Source organism: Formica exsecta, unplaced genomic scaffold (assembly GCF_003651465.1).
Source record: "Formica exsecta isolate Colony F162 unplaced genomic scaffold, ASM365146v1 scaffold120, whole genome shotgun sequence".
In the NCBI taxonomy this organism is placed as follows: Eukaryota; Metazoa; Arthropoda; class Insecta; order Hymenoptera; family Formicidae; genus Formica; species Formica exsecta.
The window spans coordinates 473839-491852 of record NW_021848537.1 but is presented as its reverse complement, the minus strand read 5'-3'; the positions used below and the strand labels follow the sequence as shown (position 1 = coordinate 491852).

Here is an 18014-nt window from a genome sequence, read left to right as displayed (position 1 = left end):
GAAGCTCTTTAGGCAAATTTTGAAGAATGCAAAAATTTCCTATAAAAATTCCCTATATATAATTTTTATAAAAATACCCTATATGAAATTCCCTATATAAAAATTCCCTAGTTTGAATCAATCAAATCGAGCGATGAAATTTGCATTCATGAAATATTGCCATAAGCTTGCTTAGGGACAGTTTTGAGAATCAACGTTTACGTTATTGCGCGATGTCGAGCTTTGAGGTTAGGTATCGATCAGTGCGCCGCTCGACAGCAACCAAGGATGTGAGAGTTTTCATCCTGGACGATTGTCCCTTCGCTGACTCGCGAGAGAGTTTGGCCTCGTTCCTTCGTTTGGCCTCGTTCCTTCGTTTCTCCATATTAAAATGACGTGCTGATTCCGAAACATGGCGCATTCTATCCTCGACGCTTTGACAGGTAAAGGCACGTCGAAATAGGTGGGGTTAACCAATCCCGGAAACGTCAACAACTTTTTTCGTTTGTCAAGCTCCAATTCTCCTCTTGAGCTTCTGACATCCTCGTTTTTTGGAACTTTTATGTGCATTTGGAAATTCGTACATTTAGACTCTCTCTCTTTTACGATTTTAGGTAAATTTGAAAAATTTTTTAAATAGAAATCGAATTATTACACTGACTGTATCTTAACTTGACACATTTTGTGTAGTAATTCACAATAACATTTTTGAAATATCTTATTTTAAAACAATGCTCAGGAATGCTCATTGTCGCTAGTATTCAGTCTTGTTAAATTGTTCAATGTTTTTATAGATGTCTCACTAGACGGCTCCTCTGTACAATCCTTGTTGGAGTCACAGACCTTGATAGCCGAGGTTGAGCAGTCAGGTATATATATGCGCAAAGCAGATGTCTGAAAACATTTTCTTGTCATACATAATGTCTTTTAATATTCTTTATATATTCATATATATTACATAATACTTAATGTTGATATTTTCTCAACAGCGATCGATCAGGATGAGGAAGACATATTCCAATGTGGCAAGTGCAAGAGCCAGTTTACGTCACTGCAGATGTTTGTGCTTCACAAGAGAACGCACCAAAAGACGCAGGAGCAGACAGTGGACCTGACTCAATTCCTGACAAACGATGAAAGTCACGTAATGCATGTGGAAGATGCTACTCCAGATGATTCACAGTATAATTCGCAGGAAACCTTTCAGCTTGGAGAACCTATTATTCTTGAAGAAGCAGATATGCTATTTAGGTAGCAAGACATTACTATAATTAATAATTATATATATATATAAATATGTAGTACGCAATTATATATGAACTGTCTTAATTAAATATTTTACATTGTTTTCAATTGATTCAATTGTTATAGTGTGGACCAAGAGGCTGCCAATTACTTCACAACAGATTCTACATTCAGTGTGCCAATCATCTTAAGCACAGAAAGTCTGAATCCTTTTGCTGAGACGACGAGGGATGATTCGAACGAGGTGCCGACAATACAACTGCAAAACGACGTCAGCCCGCAGGAAGGAGCCTCGAGCCAGTCCGAACATCCTAACGCTTTGTTGGATAACGAGCCATCGATGGCAGATGAATCGCTTGTAGCAGATGAACCGCTTGTGGCAGATGAACCACCCTTAGATGGCAATGAACCCTCCATTGAGGACAACGAAGTATCGTTCCAGGATAATTTGCCCGATGAAGTAGAAAACGACATTAGTCAAACACAGAACTTAAAAGTATGTACTGTGATGTTATCTTCAATAACTTGAAATAATTAAACCTATAAGATCCATTTTTTTATAATATTAAAATAGATAATAAATATATATTTTTATTAAATATTTAATTAATTTATAAAATGTAATTGTAGAATTTTTATCTCCGTCTTTTCTTTATATTAATGAATAAATTGACAAATTAGAAGAAAGTACATTTTTATAGTAAAATACATACTTGATTACATTGTTGCAGTATAAGTGTAGCTATTGCAACAAGCAATTTGCGAAGAAATTCTATTGGCAACAGCACGAACGTTCTCACACTGGAGAGAAACCTTACCAATGTGTAGTGTGTGGTCGTGCATTTGCACAGAAGTCAAATGTGAAGAAACATATGTCTTCGCACAAAGTCTGGCCTGGCACTGCCATTCACTCGTTACCACCAGAGGTAAAATATCTTTAATTAATTAAAACATCTTTATTTGAATTTTTCGTAAAAAAGGAAGTTTTTTTTTTATAAAAATGCATTATATTACAAGAATAGAAACGTTTTGAATCCTTAAATTATATCAAGTTTTGTTATGGTTTATATATTAAAATTAAAATTATATTGAAACAACCTAATTTTATATCTAAAAAAAACACAAAGCTTTAAGTGCATACAATTGGGCTTATTTTTATTTTTGATTTAACTTTAATAGCATGCAGTAATTTTCATATTTTCATATTATTATTCTAATTATTTTCTTCTAAAATACTAGGCGCCTCCAGATGGAAGTATCGACCGCACATATCACTGCCAATTCTGCAAGGAAACATTCGATTCATACAAAGCTCTGAAAGGTCATCTCATCGTCTCACATCTAGCGCTGAAAGTATACAAATGTGTGCAGAGCAGCTGCAGCATGATGTTCTCGGAGCTGGAAGAGTTTCTGGAGCACACACGTAATCACAAGTGCTCGGAGTACCGGTGTCATGTATGCGGCGAGGTATTCAGTACCCTCTCGGATCTTGGTCGTCATCAGTACGTTCACTCCGTCCAGAAACAGAAGACTACGGAGAAGTATTATTGCTGCTCGGTCTGCAAATCATCGTTCTCAAATCTCGAGGCGCTTCAACACCATCAAGAAACTACTACGCACGACTACGCATGCCTACACTGCGGCAAAAGCTTCCTCATCGAGAGATTTTTACGTCGTCATCTCAAGACCCACTCGGCATCGGCGAAATTCGCCTGCGAGGATTGCGGCAAGGCTTTCAAAACCGAGCAGTACTTGGCCAATCATAAGCTGATACACAGCGAGGACACACCCTTTTCCTGTCCGGTAAGCAAAAAAGTAATTGTACGGAGTAATTAATTGGTTAAAATAAGACCGCATATTGTTTATTGTAAATTTAAAAAATAACATTTATAGTTTATATTTAAATTCGCAGTATTGCCCGGCCAAATTCAAGCGAAAAGATCGTTTGGGACGGCACATGCTGATTCATGACCTGACGAAAAGGCTCAAGTGCCCGTTTCGTGGCTATCTTGGCTGCATGAGCGAGTTCTCGCGGCCGGATAAGCTCAAACGGCATCTGTTGACGCACAGCAATGTCAAACGATTCAGTTGCAGCCATTGTAATCGCAATTTCCATCGGGCGCAGGCTCTCAAGCATCATGAAATGAATAAGCACAGTCTTAAGTGCGACATTTGCTCTCATGTGAGTCCCATTTCGATTCGAAATATTAATCGATTAATTCCTCGATAATTGATTATTACTATTACACAGACTTTTAAGACTAAAGAGCAGCTGGTTACCCATAATTGCGAGCAATTGAGCGAGACTAAGAAACACACAAGCTCACAGCTACCAAAAAAAGCGTCCGGATCGTTTAAGCCAAGGAAACCAACCCCAAAGAGACAAACATTATCAAAGACTGCAGTTCCGCTTGTCGATAAAGAAAAATTGGAAAAAATTAAAGCCGATGAAGTAGAAAAAAAAGTAATTCGTATTTTAAATCATTCTTCATATCTTTTTTAATATAATTCTTTCAATTTAAAAAAATTTTTTTTTTAATTTCGTTTCGATCTCACTATTTATTATTTTCTTATTGACAGGATATTAATTATTCCGCTTTTATTTTTTTATTTTTGAAATTGTATATAAATTTTTTTTTTCTATCTTTTCTTTGCACTTAATTTCTTAAACTCCTTATCTCGTTGCAGATTGTCTCTGAAACATCCAAGTCTGACGATTTCGATGAAGAATTTTGCAAGAAAACGGGAAACATTCTTTCCGTTACAAAGATCGAACCGACCGGCAGCGAATTAAACGAGCGAGCCGACTCGCCGGTTATAAACTTCGAGGATTTTAAGCACAACATAGAGCTCTACTCGTCTAACGCAAGCGAGTAGAGAGTTTTGCAATACATATACATATATATACATACATGCGCATATATGTATATATATATTTTTTATTCGTATTTATAAATTGTACATCAAATTAGGACGTAGATAAGTCATAGCACGTGCAATGGGATCATCGGTGAAGACGTAAGTTGCATTTTATATTCGCGTACGGTATTTTGTAGTTTACATATCTGTGATAATTATATTATAAATGCTCTATCGATATATAACTTATATATACGCGCACACATCGAAGATGTTCGGTGTCGTTATCACAATTTCGATTCTTCTATCAGAAAACTCGTCGTACAGTCACAGCTATAGTTATAATGATACTCCGAGTATCCTTTTGAACGCTTTTGTTCGTTAAATTTTTTTAACAATAGATATAAGTATGCGCATGGTATCTCAGAATTATAACGAAACATTCAGCGCAGCGCGGCATCTTTTTAATTTATTTGTTATAAAATAAAAAAAAATTTACCAGATTTTTCACACAAATATGTGAAAAATATGAAATAACTTTTAAGAAAGAATATCAATTTTATGAAATATAGCCAAAGTTTTTATTATTGCCGTCCCTGAAATTTCTCTCCTTTAAATTCGAATTCCAATTAATGCGCTCTCTCCTTCTCGTATTAATTAATTTCTCAAAACCACAAATTAATTTATTAACTTCTGAAATTCACATTTGTACACAGCGCCTTAACTTCAGGTCGAATGCATTATGTAAACGAATGAAAAGTTTTGGTTCATTAATTTAGAAATTCTATCGCGCTAGAGTTTCCTCGTGCGATAATATTCGGAAGGAAGCGGTCAGAGCAAAACCGCAATCGGCATCTTTGGAAGATTAAGGAACGCAACGCTAGTCTGTCGTGTACATGTTACGGTGTACGATCAAAAATTTGCCAGTTGTGAGCAAATCAATATACATAGTTAATTAAAAATAAGAGACCATGCCCTTTCGCAAAACATATCAAGTCAACAATCGGGAGGAAGGCAAGGCCGCTCAACGAGATCAATCGTATAGAAGCTGTCTCGTCACCTTGCTCATCTTCTTTTTTATGTGCCTCATTCTTATTCTCGCCTGCATACCCTGGAAAATGCGAAATCATAGAGAATACAAGAATCAATACATTGAAAATGAGCCACAGGTAATGCTGTTGATTAAGATATCTTTGGGGAAATATAGATGTACCAGAAAATTGTGTGAAAAATAGAAAACGATAAATATTCAACATATCTATTGCAAACTTTGACCATTCAATAATCATCTCTTAATTATGTGGGTTCACTATCTTGATCAATAAGTCTCAAGAAGAACTTAATAATTTTATTAAATAATTAATAATTTTATTAAATATTTTAAACAGTATCATCATGAAGAACACATGAAAGAGGCAATAACGACTTCCACAATCATGACAGTTGTATTAACGACTCTGACAACTCCAAGAACAACTACATCCACCACGAACACAGAGAAAACAAAACCAACGAAAAATATTGATGTCGTCACTGAAGAGTATTCAAAGAAGAACATTAAGGGATCTCATCATTTCGAGCGTTATTCTGAAAAGAATAGAACGACGGAGGGTGAAATAATTATGTTTCCTGTGACTGTACCTAAAAAAAAAACTGATGACTTTTCCACGACGAAAAAAATCGTTCATTATACAGAAACTACTGAAGAAGACATCGATTTTACTGTATTGCCATATGATATTATAACTGATAATATCATCGATAATGATACAACTTCAATATTGCCAAATGGACCAATTGTCAGCAACATTACGTTAAAATACAATGTTAAAACTGTCGACATTATAGAGAATGTTACGTCTTCCGTTGAATCCGTTGAATCTACGACTGATATATATTACAATACAGAAAAATCAAAAATTGATACCGCAATTGATAATATTACAACTCCAACATTATCATCTTCATTCAATGATTCTGAAGGATATGCTGCCGAAAATTTTACTAATAAATACGAGAGATTGAAAGCTGCTGTTGTAACTGATATTACAACGCAGAATCTTCCGACCGATCCTGAAAAAAATACGAATGTTAAATATCTTTCCGATCTGTATAATTATACTGAGGAATCAAAATTCGATGTAACAACAAACGATATAATCACTTCTACATCGCCGACTCAATCAAATCCTGAAGAAGATAGAAATACTAAATATTCAACAACATATTTAAATTATAAGGAATCTACAACCGGTCTAGAGTATAGTCCGACATTAATTAATGAGAATGTAACGAGTTCTTCTGCCACAATGAATTATACTCCAGCCATAGATGAGAGGTTTTCACAAACTACAAAAATCAGAAACGTAATGTAATGATAAATTGAAATATGCAGAAAATTTATGTCAACATTTATAATAATATTTAATTCTTTGTAGGAAACTGAGGACATGACAAATGCGACTTCGAAGAACTATAGCAAGACTACAACCCAAAATGAGAATGTGACTTCTAGTGTCACCGAGGAATACAATGTATCTTCTACAAACAATTATGCAAACATAGCTATTTTTGCTTTTGACAACTATACGACAAACATAATAAACCAGGACGAGACGAGGCTTACAACGGTGAGGACCACACTTCCTGACGAGGATACGAATATTTGCGAAACAGGACACTGCAAACAGATTGCCAGCAAAATGTTATCCTACATGAATCACACGGCAGATCCTTGTGAAGATTTCTACGAGTATGCTTGCGGTGGTTTCGAAGCGGATCCGCAGTTGACAGATGGAAATCTAAAATTCAGAAATTATCAACGAATTGCCAGTATGTTGATTAATTAACATTATAAATAAATTATATTAATTATTAATACATTATTATTTTAAATGCTTTAGGACAGATGTTAAAAGAGAAACGCGAAAACGTGTACTCGAATTTTGCAACGTACTATGACAGCTGTGTGCAATACGAAAGAAATGTGAACTTCAATGAAAGAGCAGAAATGGGTAAAGACTTTTAAACATATCTAATAAACAATTAATAATCTTAAATAAAAATTCACGTGAATATAAAAATAATAAAATTACAAAGAACAGTCATTAACTCTATTAATTAATTCTGTTGCAGCAAATAATGCGTTAAAAAGAATAGGAGAGTTTTATACAGATGCCACATGGTCTGATAGTTATGTAGGCTTTACAAAATTACTCGCGCAATTAATGTTACATCACAGGTAAGTTCTCGAAGACATATTTTGTGTTCATAATTTTATAAAATATTATAAATTAGGATTATTTTGCAGTGCTCTTTTATTTGACGTCGTGCCAGAATTAGATGAATATCGTCGAAACAGTTTCACGCTTAAAATAGGTCCTACAACATATAAAAGTCCTTTCAAATACATGGAGGAGGATACATGCTCCGAGAACGAGGTTGAGACGGAAGGACGATATGTGGATCTTGAAATTTTATATAATAATTATAAAAGATGCAAGGTACATGCATAACTTATTGAGATTATCAAAAATATACAAAGTAAATCTTTTTAAATAAGAAAAAAAATTTTTTTCTATAAAAATCATCTAATCTTTTAGAGTTTAGTCCACATTTTCTGCTGATATATAAACTTTTATTTAAATTACTTAAGATTAGTAAAAAGAGAAACATAAATAAACAATGAAAATAAATTAGGAAGTGAATACGATAGATTAATAGAAGCGAATGTATGAATAATTAAATAATTATTTTCGTTCTTTTTCAGAGTAATACAAAAGAATTTATGAAATCCATTAAGGAAGCTCTAACAGTGCTTAATGTTTTTAAAAATTTAAATGACAGTTACCTAGAACAGGAGAACATAGAAAAAACTATTCATACAATCAACATTACTCTAATGCAAGGATACTTTTCGGTAATTGAAATCTAACAAAGCTAACAGTTTCTATTTAAAGATAAAATGATATTCATTTTGCAGCATTTTCCGTCCAAAAGTGAAATACGGGAAGCATATGTGTTGAATAACTACAGTAAAGTCAGTTTAGACGAGTTGCAGAGCAGCAGTACTTTTGTAAGTAAAAACATAGACAAATTTAGTGATAGAGAAATTTCTCCCAGTCAGAGTAAAAGAAAAGCTTAATAATTTCTGTGAAACAGAATACACAAAAAGGAAAAATATTTAATCTTCTAAATTATATTTTGTAGCGATTTCTTATTCTTTTAATTTTTTATTGCAGGTGAATTGGACACAATTAATTCGTTCGCTAACAGGAATGGATATGATAACCAGCGAGGCTAATATTCAAATTTATTTCTACACCGCACTGATTAAAGGTTTACGCGAATTAGAGAAATTCAGTAAAGAGGATCCTGCAGGACTCAACAATGCGATATTAGGATTATATGCACACAATCTTTATCAAGAGGTAATTAACGATATTTTACGTGAACTCTTTTAATTTGTTGAACAATTTATATATAAGTTTAATTTGTAATATGTGTATTCTAGATTTTATAATATATTATTAATTAAAATGTTCCGCTTCTAATAAAATAAACTTTGTAGTTGGTGCTACCAAGGCGCAATAATATGAAAGATTATTGTCTGCAAGTTGCTACCTATCTCCTACAGCTGGAAGCATCCAGTTTATATATATCTTCTTTTACTGATCATGAAATAGTACAGATGAATAATATGGTATGAGTAAACTTTAATATAAATAAAATATATTAAATACAAAATTGCAAATTTTTTGGATTTATGAATTATTTCTTTTTACTCTCTTTGACAATTTTTATTATATCCCTTAATAGACGAAAAAGATGTTCAATCAGCTAAAACAAACGCTAAAGATAAAAACTGAAGAAGTAGAATGGGCCAGAGAGGAAGGACTACAAGGATTGCTGAAGAAAATCGACAGTCTGCAGCTTGCATTGCCTGTTATTTCCTATTTCAAGAACAGACATTCGTTATACAATGAATATAATGTCTCACAGGTAATATTTTTTACTGTTACTATTCGTTATTAAAATGAATATTAAAATATTAAAATATTATTAAAAGATTTCATATTGAAAATTTATCAATATGAATTTAGTTTCCCTAATTACACCATATATAGTGAAAATCGAATTTCAGATAATTTTGTATGACAATTACTTCTATAATTCGATGATTCTGCTGAAAAGATACAGAACTCTACTATATGCCGAATTAAGAAGAGAAGTCGGCGATCCAAAGCAAATGTAAGTAAAATACAAGTAAAACTAATTCAACTTATTAATAAATCTAGCATCAGTTTCTTCAGAAGTTTATAAATTCTTGGAATTTCTCCTGAGAATTTTAAAATCTTAGATTTAATTTTATGGATAGTATATTATTAGATTTTTTTATTTGTGCAATATTTAATCTAGAAGCTCAAAAGAAAGAATTTTGGATTTCTCTCCCTGTGATTTTTAAATTTTTTAAAAATCTTTTGTGAAGAATGTTGATTTCTAAATTTTTATATTTCTGTAAATCACGTGTAGTTGGACATATTATGCGACGCCATTCCAATCGAAGGCCCAGGCAATCTACGGCCTGAACCTCGTCGTGATTCCCTACGGCATCATCGATTGGTCCTTGATAAACGACGAACTCTCCTTCGATTATCTTCTGCTGGCGACACTTGGGAATTTAATAGCACATCAGATCGCCCATCATTTCGATGCGAATGGTAAATGAAACAAGCACGTGCTAATTATATAAACGAATATTTATACATTGTTTTGTAATCAGGATTTTCGATTATTCGTTTCTTCGTCATAGGTATACACTATTGGGATAAAACCAGGAATACTCAAGATTCCCTGATGTATGAGAATGAATTCACCGACACGAACTTCGACGATTACATCAACTGTCAAAAGGAAAACTTATATCAAGGACCTATGAACATGACATTACCCTTCACCGATCAGACAGTATCGTTTATGGTAAACGGATACTTAACTCTCCAGCATACTTAATCCTATATTGCATAATGTGTACATCGCATTGTGCAATAAATATATATACATATAATGAAACAACATGGTTAAAAAAGATTCTGTAATAAGGTTTAAAAATAAGACATTTCCTGCGAATTGCGTAATTTATTGAATTATTTGCATACGCAAATTATCAATACTTGTCGAAATATTCTAGATTCCGCGATTGACCTTGAACGAGCGGTTGTCTGAAATTATGGGACTCAGACTAGCCTATGATACTTTGGCTCTTACGAGATCGGATGCAGAAAGGAGGCTTCCGTGGATAAAACTCCGCATCAACCAATTATTTTATCTCGCCTACGCTCAGGTACTGTTCTCACAGTTTGGTTTACATTAACAATAGTTTTATTTAGTGAGGGGAAGGGGGGGATTCTCTTCAAACATTTTGGATAATAATAAAATCCAAAGTATCTCGGTATCCCCGAAACCGACCATCGTTGATTCGGTCCGGATGAACGCTTATTGAATTTTTATTTATCTTTGCCGATTGCAGACATATTGCACGAAGACATCACTCACGTCGTCGTACATCTCTTTGCACGAGAGCGAGAATCTGCCGAACCGGATTCACGTGTTCGTCTCTGCATCGAACAGTGTACTCCTCGCCGAGGCGTGGAATTGCCCGGTAGGTTCGCAAATCGCGCCCAACGATGTTTGTAGCGTCTTTCCGTATATAGATTTCAAGGAGACCGCCGCATTGATGCCAGAGTGAAAACCGTTCGCGGAAAATGTGATAAACAGGCAACCGCGGACGTTTCAATTTTATTTAGTGTAGACTCGGTCAGTCTACAAATATTCGCGACGCAAACTATTAAAAGACTAAATTGATGGATACAAAAACGAAATTCACGTCCCTCTATCCGTTCTGCGAGATTCACACGTAAATTTTTCTAATATATAGATTCGGACAAACGATTGGATTTATCTTTTGTTTGGAATTAAAAATACTAAGTATTTACTTTTAAGTTCCATTCACGAACGATACATGTAAGACTATACCTTTAATCCAATTTTATATAAAAAAAAAGAGTCGAAAAACGTGTGTATTTTGCTTCTGTATCTCTAAATTAATATATAAAGAGATTCTTATTCACACGTGTGCAAGGAAGATATGTAATGTGTCTTAAATTTAAAACCAGTATTTTAGCAAACATGTCGTTGCAAGCGCATTCTTTGCGAGATAAAATTACAGCTACATTAAATGAAAATGAGTAGAAATATAATTGTATATGAATATGAATCAATAAATGGTTTTTACGCAAGACTCGCATCGAACCTGACCGAACGCTAAATCGGAGCGTCCGCGGATCACTCAAGTAGTAACAACGTAACAACATCCATTTATTCTGAGGAACAAAGAACAACGGTTTCGGAGACATTTACACCACGTCATATCATAAGTAATTAATTCCCACGCACGCATTATCATTCATCCCATGAATTTCTACGCGCGATTGTTTTATTCGACTAGAAAATATCATTAACGTTCACAGCTCACCGTCGAACGGTCTTCTTTAGTTTTCCCCTCAAAGCTCCTTCTTATCCAATTCTTCCACAGATTTCGTACGGCGAACCATATTCCCTGAAACACGCATACATATGCTTTCATAAATAATAATTGCACATTGATCGAATATCGATCATTGATTGACATGTAATATTTGATTTAAAAAGATTTGAGAAATCTCAAGAGATAGCAAACAAGAAAATAAATAAATAAGTAAAAGTAAAAGATAACAAAGTATTGAAAGAAAGAAATACAGAATTGAAAAGTAAAAAATATATTTTAATTAAGATTGATTTCTCAAATCTTATATAAATATATTTTCTAATAAAACTAAGAAATTGTTTATTAATACATGTGTTAGAATTTAAAAAAAGCAAAGGTTCAAGAACTCTTCTACGAATAAGAAAATTTAAATTTCCAGAACGGATTTATCTCAAGATCCGTAAGTTTTAGAATCCAATAAATGCAAAAATACAAGATTTCAAGAATCTAAATATTCAAAGATCCGAAATCTCAAAATTCGCAAATTTTCCAAGATGCACAAAGAGATCCAATCACATAAAATAATTTTATAATTTATTTGGATGGTTAATAACTTTTTTCATTATTCAAGTCATTAATGGAGAAACAAACGGACGAAGTATACACAAACGAATGAACATATTTCGGAACAATGACAGCGACGATGAGCGGTTAATCAAGTGCCACAAATTCGATTATATCGAGTATCTAATCAACACATACCGCTTACGTTTGTGTTAAAGTTGCCTAGATGGGAGACGGACCGCCTTATAGTGGCTTTCTTTCCCGTCTGCAGCAATCAGCACCATGCATTTGAAAGGAACAAGAAAAGTTTATTATAAAAATTGATAATTAATCAACTATTGACAACCGCGAGCAGCTTATGACAACACATGGGATCACTATGAGTAAGTTTGTAAGAGAAAAAGGGAAATTTATGCGATATTTTTAATTCATATTATTATACAATGTTTCCTTTAAATTTTCTTCTCTAATACTAAAAATATTATAGCAATATTTTTTCTGGATCTTAATGTTAGAAAAAGATCAAAATCTACAAATTTATATAGTCTTACCTCAAAGTACTGATGCCACAAGACGCAGCCATAGACACAGAGAACAGAGACTAGAGACTGGCAGAGCAGCCAGAGGAGGATATTGAGAGCCTGAGTGCGCTCAAATAGAGCTGCACCATGGCGTATACACAGTAGGGCTTCAGTCACCATGATAGCCCCATACACCCAACACTGAGTTCCCACTCGACTACATGTCGGATCAGTCACAAACATATAATACTGCCTGGAATTGTAACAATTGTATTAGTTTACTTCCCCCCGCCCCAGAGAAGAGAGAGAGAGATTCAAATTAAGAAAACATCAATTTTCATAAACCACACACATATGGTAAGTAATATTGATATAATATATAATTTCAATCAATGCATTTTTAAAAATATAATACACACATATATGTTTAATGCAATATCTCCCTTGAAATAAAACACTAATGTTTTAAAATTTTTAATTTTAATATATTCATATATTTTTCGATTCTAAGACTTAAAATTCTTAAGAAATCTATATTTTATCGACCTAATATTTTATTTATATTGAACATCAAGAATTGCTCACCTAACTGATGGTGCGACTATGACACCAATTAGCACTAATCTGGCCACAACAAAGGGGTGAGATGGCGGAAACTCATAGACATGCTTCAAAAAGAAGGTATTGAGCTCGGAGACTTGCCAGAATATCACTAACTGACACAATGCGACCAATCGCATATGTGTGCAAGTGGGATCTAGCCATCTGACAGATGTCCAGCTACCAGGAGTGAATTGCAACATTGCTCTCTTCAATTTCCCAGTAGTACTCTCGATGTCACGGATGCTGACCCATCTATGTATTCAAGATAAGTGCAGGATTCAATATTGGTTTGTAGTCTTTGTTGAGAAAAGGAGATTAAATAAAAATAAAGAGTTTCAATATATGAATAGAAATAAAATTCTATAAAGTATAGAATAGATTCTTATAAAAAAACGATCAAATCTTTCGAGGCTTTTGGATGTCAAAAGGTGTGTGAACTCACTTATATTCTCGCATCTCTAATATAGAGCAGATCTTCAGACCAACCCAGATACCCAATCCATTGCATACAAGAACATCCAGAATCAACGCATCCCACCAACACTCGACAAAGTTTGGCAGCAAGTGCGCGAAGGCGATCTCTGTCACCTCCCACATGACGCTGATGGCCCAGAGAATGCCAAGATGACGAATCAGAATAGCTTTGAAGGCCCAGCCGAGAAAATGAGCCATTGCAAATACATCCAAATGATTCCAAATTTTTTCTATCGTGACATCTGAGCAATTAACGCCATACTCCTTGTCCATGTCAATGTGGAAAGACGCTAAACCTGGATCCACCCATACCAGAATCCTTCTGACTGTCCCGTAGTTTTGGAACAACATAAACAACAGACCCATCAGATAAAGAACACTGCAGCCAAATACTATCCGCCATACCACTGGATGAGGCCTCGTGAATGGACCATTGGGGAATGTTAAGACGGATATGATGAGGAAGAAGAAAATGACACACAACATGCCTGCCCACATGTTGTCTTCGACATTGGTGGTATTTCTGAAATCAAGGTATTTAGAGGAATATAATAAATATAATGTAATGCGTAATTTTGATGATACAACAAGGTAGCACATGATTTGCAAAAATTATAATATATGGATCTGTCAATTGGTCATTTGCAAAAATATTTACATAAATTTTCTCACTCTAGCTGCATTATAAGTGACAATTAAATTCAATCAAATTCTTTTAGAACAATGGTCGCTATATCTATCAGTCATAATGACGATGTCACAATTAATATATATTTATCAGACTATTTAGTATTCTGTCAAAAATTAAACTACAAATTAAAATCAATTTAAATTTTTAATAACTATGACTATAATTTTTAAAGACATAAAAATGTTAATAAAAGCAGTATTGATGCAAGAAGAAATTACATAACAAATAGAGAATATAGTATGCAAAATACAAAAGCATAATCATGAATGGCTTATAATAGACAATGCAAGGACAAATTATAATTATTCCTTAATATTTATATAATATTAATAATTTATAAAATTACTTGTAGGTTTATTAGTATCATGCATCTCGAAAAGAGAAGGAAAAGCGAATTGCAACACATCAAATATATAAGAATTAAAATCTCGTATATAATGTGTGAATGTTGCATCATTATCTAAAGTATGACACTAGGTCATTGTCGAGGAAACTTTGTATCGCATTTTTTCCCAGAATTATCTGATCAGAGTTCGATATATACCGATCTACCTTGAATACAAATACGTATTTAATCAGCTTTAAATCATAAAATATAAACGCGAGGTTCTCCAAAGGGTTGAGACGGACGTTCGCGGCTACCTAGTGAACGCCGAGTATATGACGGCGCCAATGGAGATGAGCAGTAGGGTGATCGTGTGCGGTTTGTAAAAGAACTCGAGGGAGATGTCGTCGACCGGCCTCTCGTTGATGCTCGGGAAGCTGTCGGTCCCGGCGCGAAGTCTGTCATCGCCGACATGATCGACGACGTTGGTGTTGTCAGTCTCCCGGAATACTATCGACATCCTCGATGGTTCTCGCGCCTTAGCCTTGTTCGACCACCATCGATGCACCACGTTGCCTTCTCGCGCCAAATCGTGCCTCTCCCGTAAACGCGGTCGTCACGATGGTGGTATGTGATAGACTCGTGCACCATGAACCTCGTGAATTTACCATCTAACCAGCACGCAACTTCACGCCGGTGTGCGAGCGATCGGTCATGAACGAAGCGACGCGATAGAAAGGAAAGCGTGCGTCTGGATCTGTCAATCGCAGCTGTCATTTGACCATAGACGTAGAAAATAATAGATAAATAATAAATAATAATAAATAAAAATAATAATTAATAAATAAATAATAATACATAATAATAAATAATAATAAATAAAAATAATAATTAATAAATAAATAATAATACATAATAATAAATAATAATAAATAAAAATAATAATTAATAAATAAATAATAATACATAATAATAAATAATAATAAATAAAAATAATAATTAATAAATAAATAATAATACATAATAATAAATAATAATAAATAAAAATAATAATTAATAAATAAATAATAATACATAATAATAAATAATAATAAATAAAAATAATAATTAATAAATAAATAATAATACATAATAATAAATAATAATAAATAAAAATAATAATTAATAAATAAATAATAATACATAATAATAAATAATAATAAATAAAAATAATAATTAATAAATAAATAATAATACATAATAATAAATAATAATAAATAAAAATAATAATTAATAAATAAATAATAATACATAATAATAAATAATAATAAATAAAAATAATAATTAATAAATAAATAATAATACATAATAATAAATAATAATAAATAAAAATAATAATTAATAAATAAATAATAATACATAATAATAAATAATAATAAATAAAAATAATAATTAATAAATAAATAATAATACATAATAATAAATAATAATAAATAAAAATAATAATTAATAAATAAATAATAATACATAATAATAAATAATAATAAATAAAAATAATAATTAATAAATAAATAATAATACATAATAATAAATAATAATAAATAAAAATAATAATTAATAAATAAATAATAATACATAATAATAAATAATAATAAATAAAAATAATAATTAATAAATAAATAATAATACATAATAATAAATAATAATAAATAAAAATAATAATTAATAAATAAATAATAATACATAATAATAAATAATAATAAATAAAAATAATAATTAATAAATAAATAATAATACATAATAATAAATAATAATAAATAAAAATAATAATTAATAAATAAATAATAATACATAATAATAAATAATAATAAATAAAAATAATAATTAATAAATAAATAATAATACATAATAATAAATAATAATAAATAAAAATAATAATTAATAAATAAATAATAATACATAATAATAAATAATAATAAATAAAAATAATAATTAATAAATAAATAATAATACATAATAATAAATAATAATAAATAAAAATAATAATTAATAAATAAATAATAATACATAATAATAAATAATAATAAATAAAAATAATAATTAATAAATAAATAATAATACATAATAATAAATAATAATAAATAAAAATAATAATTAATAAATAAATAATAATACATAATAATAAATAATAATAAATAAAAATAATAATTAATAAATAAATAATAATACATAATAATAAATAATAATAAATAAAAATAATAATTAATAAATAAATAATAATACATAATAATAAATAATAATAAATAAAAATAATAATTAATAAATAAATAATAATACATAATAATAAATAATAATAAATAAAAATAATAATTAATAAATAAATAATAATACATAATAATAAATAATAATAAATAAAAATAATAATTAATAAATAAATAATAATACATAATAATAAATAATAATAAATAAAAATAATAATTAATAAATAAATAATAATACATAATAATAAATAATAATAAATAAAAATAATAATTAATAAATAAATAATAATACATAATAATAAATAATAATAAATAAAAATAATAATTAATAAATAAATAATAATACATAATAATAAATAATAATAAATAAAAATAATAATTAATAAATAAATAATAATACATAATAATAAATAATAATAAATAAAAATAATAATTAATAAATAAATAATAATACATAATAATAAATAATAATAAATAAAAATAATAATTAATAAATAAATAATAATACATAATAATAAATAATAATAAATAAAAATAATAATTAATAAATAAATAATAATACATAATAATAAATAATAATAAATAAAAATAATAATTAATAAATAAATAATAATACATAATAATAAATAATAATAAATAAAAATAATAATTAATAAATAAATAATAATACATAATAATAAATAATAATAAATAAAAATAATAATTAATAAATAAATAATAATACATAATAATAAATAATAATAAATAAAAATAATAATTAATAAATAAATAATAATACATAATAATAAATAATAATAAATAAAAATAATAATTAATAAATAAATAATAATACATAATAATAAATAATAATAAATAAAAATAATAATTAATAAATAAATAATAATACATAATAATAAATAATAATAAATAAAAATAATAATTAATAAATAAATAATAATACATAATAATAAATAATAATAAATAAAAATAATAATTAATAAATAAATAA

The 18014-nt window shown here is 30.0% G+C and overlaps 3 protein-coding genes across 7 annotated transcripts; 2 read left to right on the top strand and 1 right to left on the bottom strand.

The window, feature by feature from the left end:
* The first annotated feature begins 219 nt into the window (after positions 1 to 219).
* LOC115243807 (zinc finger protein 341-like) lies at positions 220 to 4652 on the top strand. 2 transcript variants are annotated; one of them, XM_029821057.1, is made up of 9 exons: positions 220 to 422; positions 774 to 848; positions 969 to 1230; positions 1351 to 1720; positions 1956 to 2150; positions 2464 to 3027; positions 3137 to 3406; positions 3476 to 3688; positions 3913 to 4652. In XM_029821057.1, exons 1-9 carry the CDS (start codon positions 392 to 394, stop codon positions 4099 to 4101), a joined length of 2169 nt encoding a protein of 722 aa, XP_029676917.1. In that variant the 5' UTR covers positions 220 to 391; the 3' UTR covers positions 4102 to 4652. The 2 variants fall into 2 exon arrangements, with proteins under 2 accessions (XP_029676917.1, XP_029676908.1); XM_029821048.1 differs by lacking the exon at positions 220 to 422 and adding an exon at positions 442 to 593.
* On the bottom strand, positions 4111 to 15517 carry LOC115243817 (phosphatidylserine synthase 1). 4 transcript variants are annotated; one of them, XM_029821083.1, is made up of 7 exons: positions 15104 to 15516; positions 13739 to 14293; positions 13279 to 13548; positions 12724 to 12946; positions 12371 to 12437; positions 11618 to 11701; positions 4111 to 5194 (listed from the first exon to the last, which is right to left on the bottom strand). In XM_029821083.1, the coding sequence occupies exons 1-6, from the start codon at positions 15304 to 15306 to the stop codon at positions 11646 to 11648; spliced, it is 1374 nt and encodes a 457-aa protein (XP_029676943.1). In that variant the 5' UTR covers positions 15307 to 15516; the 3' UTR covers positions 4111 to 5194; positions 11618 to 11645. The 4 variants fall into 4 exon arrangements, with proteins under 4 accessions (XP_029676943.1, XP_029676936.1, XP_029676929.1 ...); XM_029821076.1 differs by lacking the exon at positions 4111 to 5194 and having other exon boundaries at positions 10202 to 11701; XM_029821069.1 differs by lacking the exon at positions 4111 to 5194 and having other exon boundaries at positions 10202 to 11701; positions 12378 to 12437.
* LOC115243797 (endothelin-converting enzyme 2-like) lies at positions 5028 to 11157 on the top strand. The gene is made up of 16 exons (XM_029821037.1): positions 5028 to 5252; positions 5472 to 6449; positions 6522 to 6915; positions 6987 to 7097; positions 7219 to 7324; positions 7394 to 7586; positions 7853 to 8002; positions 8066 to 8158; positions 8325 to 8513; positions 8654 to 8785; positions 8902 to 9084; positions 9227 to 9333; positions 9616 to 9803; positions 9896 to 10062; positions 10274 to 10426; positions 10613 to 11157. Exons 1-16 carry the CDS (start codon positions 5055 to 5057, stop codon positions 10829 to 10831), a joined length of 3561 nt encoding a protein of 1186 aa, XP_029676897.1. The 5' UTR covers positions 5028 to 5054; the 3' UTR covers positions 10832 to 11157.
* Positions 15518 to 18014: the final 2497 nt, after the last annotated feature.